The 9426-nt window shown below is 36.4% G+C and overlaps 1 protein-coding gene across 1 annotated transcript; it reads left to right on the top strand.

Moving 5' to 3' along the window:
* The first annotated feature begins 3143 nt into the window (after positions 1 to 3143).
* On the top strand, positions 3144 to 6949 carry LOC149413154 (GPN-loop GTPase 3). The gene is made up of 5 exons (XM_089645616.1): positions 3144 to 3334; positions 4256 to 4452; positions 5103 to 5317; positions 5932 to 6037; positions 6551 to 6949. The coding sequence occupies exons 1-5, from the start codon at positions 3290 to 3292 to the stop codon at positions 6822 to 6824; spliced, it is 837 nt and encodes a 278-aa protein (XP_089501742.1). The 5' UTR covers positions 3144 to 3289; the 3' UTR covers positions 6825 to 6949.
* The last annotated feature ends 2477 nt before the right edge of the window (positions 6950 to 9426 follow it).

Raw genomic sequence — 9426 nt, 5'->3', positions numbered from 1 at the left:
CATTCCTTCAGTTCATTATTGCATACAAATCATTCCAAAAGATTGTCATACAAGATGGCTGCCAAACCACCCTAAATTTGGCTTCATTGCCACTAATATAATATCGCACTAATGCTCTGTCCAGGGCTTTTTAGGTTCATGGGTAATAAGGAACTCCAGTGAAAAATATTACTGCTAAAAAATATATATTCGTAAATGAAACAATAACGCTTAGTAAAGTAAACTTAACGCTTTAGGAAAGCAGTACATATAAAGATGGTTCTACAGTGTAAAAAAACCGATTCATAATACATAGCAGGGCATGTAGTTGGAAAATATATGAGAAAAGCAGTATAAAGATGGTTCTGCAGTGTAAAATAAACTGGTTCTTAACACATAGCAGGGCTTTAGGGATTATAATATTATGTAGGAAAATAATGTGGCATTTGAAGAAAAATCATCATTCTTACGGGCATAAATGCAAGGCTTGAGTTCGGAATTTGAAAGCCGTTTTCTCAGGATCTATGTCACCAAATGGATGGAAATTTTGGAAGTAGAATCAAAGACAAAATCTCAGTAAAGTGGCATATAAGGAAAAAATAAATCATTCCTACGGGCATAGGATCTGTGTCGCCGAACAGACTGAAATTTTGGATACGTACTACAATTTGTGGTCTGAATATGATCAATATAAAGCGGCATTTGTGTAAAAATCATCATTCTTACAAGCAGTCCCAATTCGGTATGTTGTGAGGCTGAAGGTATTGGGAGGGGAAGGAGATGAAGAAGAGGATGATGGGGTAGTTTCAGTGCCTTCAAAAATCATAAATAACGCTTAATATCCTTAACTTCATAAATGACCACTTAATATGAGACAAAGGAGAACAAAATAATTTTGTCCTAGACCGTCTACTGTGCGCGAACTTTATCATTAATAATTTAATCATCTATATGAACATTTAATAAAATGTATGGCTCATAGATTCAATTCAAATATATAGTTTGGAGGCGGCGTATACGGCACGAGTCTGTTGGTATCTATATATCAGCAAAAAGTGTGCTGAATAGCCAATTCACTATTCTGAGTTACGGTTGTTCTATATAGTTACTGTGATGAATTATCAAGTGATGAATAAAGTTTGTTCTGAAAATTCATGTCACGAATTCCCGTATTATGAGTTGTCATGGAACTGTTATTTTTATATTGTAGCCATTCCCCCCCCCCCTTTCTAGGATAGTGAATTTTCGGTCTAATTTAAGACTAGATTACGCCTAGATTAAGACTAACCTTTCGTTATACATTTTTTTAAATAAATTTTTTATAGTGTTTGTAACTAAGTAACTTCTTTTTTTTACTCGTTCTTCCCTTTCTTTTACACGCATAGTATTAATATTAAATTCCCTTAAGTTGTTATAACTATACATAAGTGAGTTTTAATATTAATACTATGCGTGTAAAAGAAAAGGAGGAATGAGTAAAAAAAGAAGTTATTTAGTTACAAACACTAATAAAAATTTATTTAAAAAAATATATAAAGTTAAGGGCTAGTCTTAATCTAGGCTTAATAATAGTCTTATATTTTAATTCTTATCTGGAACTGCGGATCTCCACGTTCGAACTATCACCAATAACACAAGCGGCAACTTCGGTTGGATTCGAAGGGCGGAATTAGTTCAGCCTGGGCCAAGGCTCCGAAGGGCGGAGTCGGCAGGCAGCGACTCCTGAGAGGGCAGCTTCCTGGGCGGAAGAGCCTCGGCGTCCGCTCCAAGGGGAAGGGTAGGAGGTTTCTCGGCGGAGGCGAGACGGTAACTCCTGAGAGGGCAGCTTCCTGGTCGGAAGAGCCTCGGCGTCCGCTCCAAGGGGGAGGGTAGGAGGTTTCTCGGCGGAGGCTAGACGGTAACTCCTGAGAGGGCAGCTTCCTGGTCGGAAGAGCCTCGGCGACCGCTCCAAGGGGGAGGGCAGGAAGTTTCTCGGTGGAGGCGAGACGGTAACTCCTGAGAGGGCAGCTTTCTGGTAGGAAGAGCCTCGGCGCCCGCTCCAAGGGGGAGGGCAGGATATTTCTCGGCGGAGGCGAGATGGTAACTGCCGAGAGGGCAGCTTCCTGGGCGGAAGCGCCTCGGCGACCGCTCCAGGAGGGGGCTAGATGATAACTCTCGAGTGCCAAAAAATCAAAATGTTGGTTGCGGAATCTGTCTTCAGCTGCGCGATCCGGCGACCGTAGCACGCCTGTGGTGGGGTGCTGGAACTAAAGTGGTTCCGCTTTACACCACTTCGGTACGTTGTCTGAGTCCGTGGCGCTGGCATCGCCATTCTCACCGCTAGAGTTATTATTATTTTAAAATATGTTAAAATTACATTTGTACAAAAGACCTTCAAACAATTGCAATATAGTCTAGCCTTGAGCGAAGGTTTTTATTGCCGGGTCGCTGGCTTAACGTTTCCCATTTCAGATTGACGACTTTATGGGTGTATTTCTAAGTTGGCTTTCTAAATTTTTATTGCGCTTGCCGGCCAGCACCGGCCAGGCTATTCACTAAATATTTAAGGTCAAATAATGCGAACTGCTGCCTCAATCCGCATGCAAAATTACAGAGACAGATGCGGGCGCACGTGTTCGCTTTGGTCTTTCTGTGAATTCAAGTCACGTAGATACCTAGGGACATACCAAAGTATAGTAATAACATGTTAATTAAAAAAAATTTTTTGGAGGTTCTCATACAAGTAGGAGGCTGATTTTATTCAGCGTCTAGTTCTTATGATCTAGGAGGTTTTGATTGACGTGACTGATTTTTATATCGATTCATTCTGACCAATGGCTGTGATTTCGAATGATTTTCAAAACGATTGTCTCGGACTGTGTGATGATTTTTGACAGAATCGATTCCTTGTTTGATGACGTTTCAAAACGATTGTTTCGGAATGTGTGATGATTTTTGACAGAATCGAGTCCTTGTTTGATGATATTTCAAAACGATTGTTTCGGACTGTATAACGATTTTTGACAGAATCGATTTGTCCGGGATAATGAATCGAAATATTTCGTTGTTCAAAAAGATCGAGTAAATCATCGATTGTGCCCATCGCTAGAAAGTGGTCTATCTATGACCATTTCTATGACTTTAACTGTCAAATCAGCTAAACATTTATCTGTAAATATCTATGCAGCTGAATCAGCGTGCGACAAATTACTGTCAAACAAACGGAACAAACTAAGCGTGATTAATAATTGTATACAGTAATCACATAAAATCGTTTTGTTTACAGAGAATCGCTGTTTCGAATTAATTTGGAATTTAAATAAAAAATATAATGCGCTACGCACAGCTTATCATGGGGCCCGCCGGCAGCGGGAAGGTGCGTAATAAGTTATAATCGTGAACTCCTATTATTTGTATGTTATTTTCATGGCATCGTCGTGAAGACACACAAACTCAATTAATGTTCTTAACATCACTACTATTAGGATACTATAATATTGCATACTTATCTTTATTGGTTCTTTCATGTTATGATTTTTCTAGTAAATGTTTAAAACTGGACACTTACAGCTTTATTTAGAAGGAGGAAGCTCCCGAAAACAATATTTGATCCAGGAGAATCTTTCTACATTTACAAACTGCCGAATTTTTATGTTTACACATTTCAAGCGGGCACAAGGGTTCCATTCGAGAAAATAGATTTTGTTTGAAACAGCTAAATCTTTGAAAATAATACATAACTAACTAACCGACGGACCGCCAAACAACTCGGTCTTGGCACATACTCCTTGCCTCAATCACATTCATACATACTCTTCTATTATTCTGACTCTTGACATGGCCCGACTCAAGTATCTGATTCACTTGGTTGTATTTTAATTACATCTTTTACATAGTACTCACGACACCTCAAATATAAAATGATTGTCCGAAATTAAAACCTACTTTTTTAATACTACTCCATAAACTGACGTTAAAGTCAGTGGTGGGCCATTTAGTGATTTTTATTTGTAAAAAATGTACATATTTTATCACATTACCAAAAAAAAGTTATTAAATACATTTTTTGCTTTTCTGGAGACTCAAATAGATGCTCCTCATTAAAATGAACTGATACAAAGTGTTTTTAAAATAATTTAAGAACGTCCAGCGTATCTGGATATTTACCAGATTGAACATTAAACTGCCTTTTGCATAATGGCCCTTTACATGAAGGTCTTTCTGTGATATTGTAATTTATTATTCAGAGATGTATTTACATAAAGTTCTTACTGTGATGTTGTAATGTATTATTCAGTCCACATACTGCTCGACCCTGGTTCGGCACGGCCAGGACTCCAACCGGACCATCGATGTGGTAAACCTGGATCCTGCCGCGGAGCACTTTGACTATGACCCCATTGTGGACATCCGGGAGCTGATCCACCTCGATGACGCAATGGAAGATGAGGAACTCCACTTTGGACCTAATGGAGGTCTAGTCTTTTGCATGGAGTAAGTTTTATTTCTATTCTATTATATTATAAACACAAGCATTTTATTAGACAAATGTATAAAACTAATAATAACTGTATAATCTAACTTTACTGTCACCTCATTTTTTTGTTGTTTCGTATAAAAATAATTAGTAAAAAAAATCACAAAGTTATGTAATCTTTTTAAAAAACCTTTGGTTTCATAAAGATTCACATTTTAATTCTCCTATGGTTAACTCCTAGATTTGTATATAAAGCGTGATGTTTTCTCTTTCTAACATGGTTTAGATCATATTCCTCAACTTGACCATAAGGGATATACGTTTTCTGAGACCATAGAAATGAGTTGTTCCCAAAAGCAAACTAATTAGCCTGAAGGATTAACTTTGAAATTTGATGAATTGTTCAAATAATGTGGAACAGCTGGACCTTATTATTATATATTTGAAGTACCAAATGACTTATTTATGTATGCTCCACAAAAATATAACATTATTTATTTTAACATAATTAGAAAATACCAAACAGTTTGTTAAAATATAATAAAATACTTGAGGTTTGTTTATCGGGGTTTTATAATATTTTTTATTAAAACATAATTTCAGAATACTTGTAGAAAATGCCCAGTGATTATGCCCTACAATATTCTTTATTTAAACTTACTTCCAGAACCCTTCTAGAAAACGCCGAGTGGCTAGAAGAGAAGTTAGGCGATGGGGACGATGACTACATCCTATTTGACTGCCCCGGACAGGTAGAACTGTACACACACCTGACGGTTATGAAGCGCCTCGTGGAACTGCTGGGCCGGTGGAACTTCAGGCTGGCAGCCGTGTTCCTCATCGACTCACAGTTCATGGTGGACGGGGCTAAGTTTCTATCGGGTAGGTAACTGCTTTTATTATAAAAGGACTTGACTTATGAAGTCATTATGGGTGAAAAATTCTTTGGTATCACCCTGGTGAAAGTTCAGAATCGTAACTTGATTAAAATAGTTTTAGCCATGTTTTGTGCCCAGATTGAATAGCCTTCCTTTCCCCATTTCCTTTAGGATTGTCATAGTTCCATTATCTCCAGACAGTTAGGTGCAGTTGCCACTCTTGTGGGTTATCCACATTGAAATTGTGGATTATTGAGATGTTTTTTCTACTGCTTAAAACAACAAAGTCAACTTTGAAATCTTATCATGCCTCTGGAGTATTTTCTACAATTTAACCTTCCCGCATCGGAGGGGGGTAATACCATCCCCCAAACGAGAGTTTTGTGCGATATCAAAGTTGTTTTTTTTTAAATCACATAGTTTAGGTAATCCTAGAAAAACTATCCAGTAAGCGATTGCATTTGAAAAAAAATATCCTATTTAATATTTTTTAAGATTATTAAATAATATCAATCTAATTCCCTGGGTTTGTGGACCTCTGTCCTCAATGCCGTATGTAGGCAATTTCATACTGTTGTTTGTTGGGTTTTATTTACTTAATAGTTAATATTTCTGCAGGAACAATGGCGGCTCTCAGTGTAATGGTCAACCTGGAACTGCCGCACATTAATATTTTAAGTAAAATGGACCTTCTCAGTAAATCTGCCAAAAACCAGATGGACAGGTAAAATAATTCAATGCACACATCCAACCAACCCCCCCAATTTATAGAACATAATATGAGAATGTCTAAGGTTAAGGTGTTTTAAACTTTTCTCACATTTGACGTCACAATTCAATGATTATCACCATTTTGCGTATTTTTTCATCTAAATGGTCCCCGTTAAACGCTGATTCTAGACACCCTTGAACTGCTTTGTTCAAATGCTAAAACTGGCCTAGATTCAGCGTTCATTGAATCGTGACAATGTCCACTGTGACAAAAGTTTGGAACACCTCAACCTTAAAGTATTGCATGCACATTCAAATTTCATATCCCTTAGGATAAGAGTGGTAGATGCTTTCAGCATCACCCTGGTAAATGATTTTAGTCGTGTTTGGTGACCAGAATATTGAATAGTCAGGTACTTTCCCTCACAACATACTTCAATTGGGAATTTCATAGTCCTACTGGCTCCACATAGTTGGGACTCTTGTCACCTTCTGTGAGCTAACCCCAAAACCTATCTGATTGCAGATTTCTTGAGCCAGATCCTCACAGTCTTCTGGCAGACATGGAGCAGAGAGACACCAAATGGTACGAGAAACACAGGAACCTCTCCGAAGCCATCGGCCGCCTGATCGAAGACTTCAGTCTGGTCCGATTCTATCCCCTCAACATCCAGGATGAAGAGAGCGTCACCGATCTCCTGGTAACCATAGATAATATTATCCAATACGGCGAGGATAATGACGTGAAAACCAAAGACTTCGAAGAACCCGATCCGGAAGATCAAGAAAATGACGATTGATTTATTAACCTGATCTACGCAACATGAAGTTTTGCTAAAACACTAAATTGTGTCCAAACGTGCCACGTGATGGGATAGAACATGTTGAAAAGGCCAGCGTTGTATAGGTTAATTGAAGGAGCTACTGTGATAATTTAATTTTACATGTTTTATTAAAAAGTTCAAAAAGTTGTTTAGCATTTTTATTTTCATTCCAAGCGGTTAAATTTTTTATGTTTGAACTAAGCTTTTTGTTAAAACAGAATAAAACACTTGATTCAGATTGCAGAAAATTACAAAAATAATCAATGTGACACGAAAAGAGAAGCAGGCACCGTAATCACTTCCCAAGAAAATACATTTTTATTTTAACCCGAAATAAAAAAAATTATAGTTTACATTCAGATTCATGAAAATAGGGAGATTTGCATATTTTTTTATAATACACAATCAAACCAGCACGTAGGATACCATATCCACAAAAAATTTCATCTTTAACCTTCGATTTTTCAAGATACAAAACAACACCTTTGTTACCTTGAGGGGTCACTGAGATACGCATGTTATCGTTATTTGAGTAAGGCTAAGTTTATAGGAATACAAAAAATACCAATGCAATAAATTCAATGTTCAACATTCAGGACAGTAATTTCAGAGATTTTGGTTAGTCCTGTTGATAATGGGAAGGTTAAGAAATTTTGTTTTTTGGAACCCTGAAAAAGTCTTATGAGAATGGCTCTAAAGCCTGTTTATCGGTTGAGATCCTTATTTTTGATAAATGTCACGAGCTGAACAGAGTTCTAAAAGTTTAGTCATTCTTGATACATTTTAACCTTTACATACCTGACGGTAAAAATCACGTATAACCAGAAGGGTCACTAGGGTCCCCCATATTAATATAGCATTGTATTGGTTCCATGATAAATCAACACATCGATAATTCAACACACCTTTAAAAAGTGTTAATAAAGTCATTAAAAATGATGAAAATTTTTTTTTTTTAACGTAACCTTACCTATTTAACCCAGTTAATAAAGTTTTTGTTTCATCACTATCCATGACTTTATATAACTTTTTAAAGATGTGATGAATTATCATTTTGATGATTTATCCGGTCACCCATTGTATATTATCTTCCAGTACAATTTCCCCCAGAATTCAAGTTATGCAAAATGGTAAAAGAGATGGTACTAAATCAAGCGCAGCTCAAATATATATATGATTGTTAATTGTTATTGGAATAACTTTTGAAGGTTATACCCATTGAACATATTATTGAAGAGAAAGATAATACAATAAATCTAAACAAAACAAAACGCAGACAAATCAAAAGGTAACGGTCTCAACTGGGAATCGAACCCAGGATCTGTCTTACTAAGACAATGTTTCAACGATGTAATGTAAAAAAGAATTTACAGATATTGCACATTTTTTTTTTTGATTTTATGGATTCTTTCGTAATCCTCTAACTAGCTAGGGCTTATAGCAATACCCTTTCATGTTTCTAACTGACTAGTACTGCGGCTCATTTAGCCTTATTACTATTACCATCTGATGGTTGTATTTACTTGATTGATTTTATGTTACATTAATGAGTTTTATTTTATGAGGAAAAATTCTTAACTGGATAAAAAACCTCATGAGATATTGCACAAAACTCTCATTTGGGAGATGTGTATTAACTCCCTTCAGTGAGGGAGGGTTAATTGAATTAGCTCAGAAGAAACTTTCCAACTCAAAGATGAATCGCTCACACACGACATACGAGCGACACACAAAGACGAGTTATTTGTCAGATTAACCTTATGTATGCGTATCATATGTGATCCACCGGCAGCTACCCCCATACACAAATGTCGCATATACAATCTATGAAGATTAAAACACACACATTCACAAAGAGGCCAACATTGAAAAGATGAATAAAACAAATACATATGTAATGTAACATTTAAATATTTAATTAAAAATTATAATAATGAGGATCAAAACAACACAATAGCTTTACACACATCTCTGAACAAACATGGATCCTTCACAGGCTTAAACAGTGGCTGTTTCATGCAGAAAAACTTGACTCAAACCATCTATGCCAACGCTAAACCTGCAAGAAAAGAAATCTACCAAGAAAGGGTTTATAGACTTGGAAATTATGTGTAGCATTTCATCCCATCTGTTCTGATATATGTAATTAAATTGAAGATTTACTATAAAATAAATACTATGCAAGGACAGACAGCAACAATATTCTTGAGGCTGGAACACATGAGGTAGGCACTATAATTCCTATAACTCCAAACTCATAAACAGTGAAACTACATTGATAAATTATTTATTTGTACAACAGGCCACCAGAATGTAGATGAAACAATTTGTCAAATAATTTGAAGTAGAATTATGCATATTTCATTTGCATTTTAAGCTCGGCTCAAGAGATATTTACCTTTGTTCTTGGGTGAAAGCCAGAAACATCGGGTAGGATTCCTGACAACATAATCTGACTCACAACATTCTTAAGTTTTATGGCAATGTAACTAACTAATCAGATGATAAATATGAAAGGGTGGTAAAGAAGTATTGTACCTATTTACCACCATTAGATTAACTACAAGGACATTTTTAT

Source organism: Hesperophylax consimilis, chromosome 22 (assembly GCF_061612785.1).
Source record: "Hesperophylax consimilis isolate HC1 chromosome 22, BYU_Hcon_1.0, whole genome shotgun sequence".
Classification (NCBI taxonomy): domain Eukaryota; kingdom Metazoa; phylum Arthropoda; class Insecta; order Trichoptera; family Limnephilidae; genus Hesperophylax; species Hesperophylax consimilis.
The sequence above is the reverse complement of the archived record's forward strand: the minus strand, read 5'-3'. Positions and strand labels throughout refer to the sequence as shown.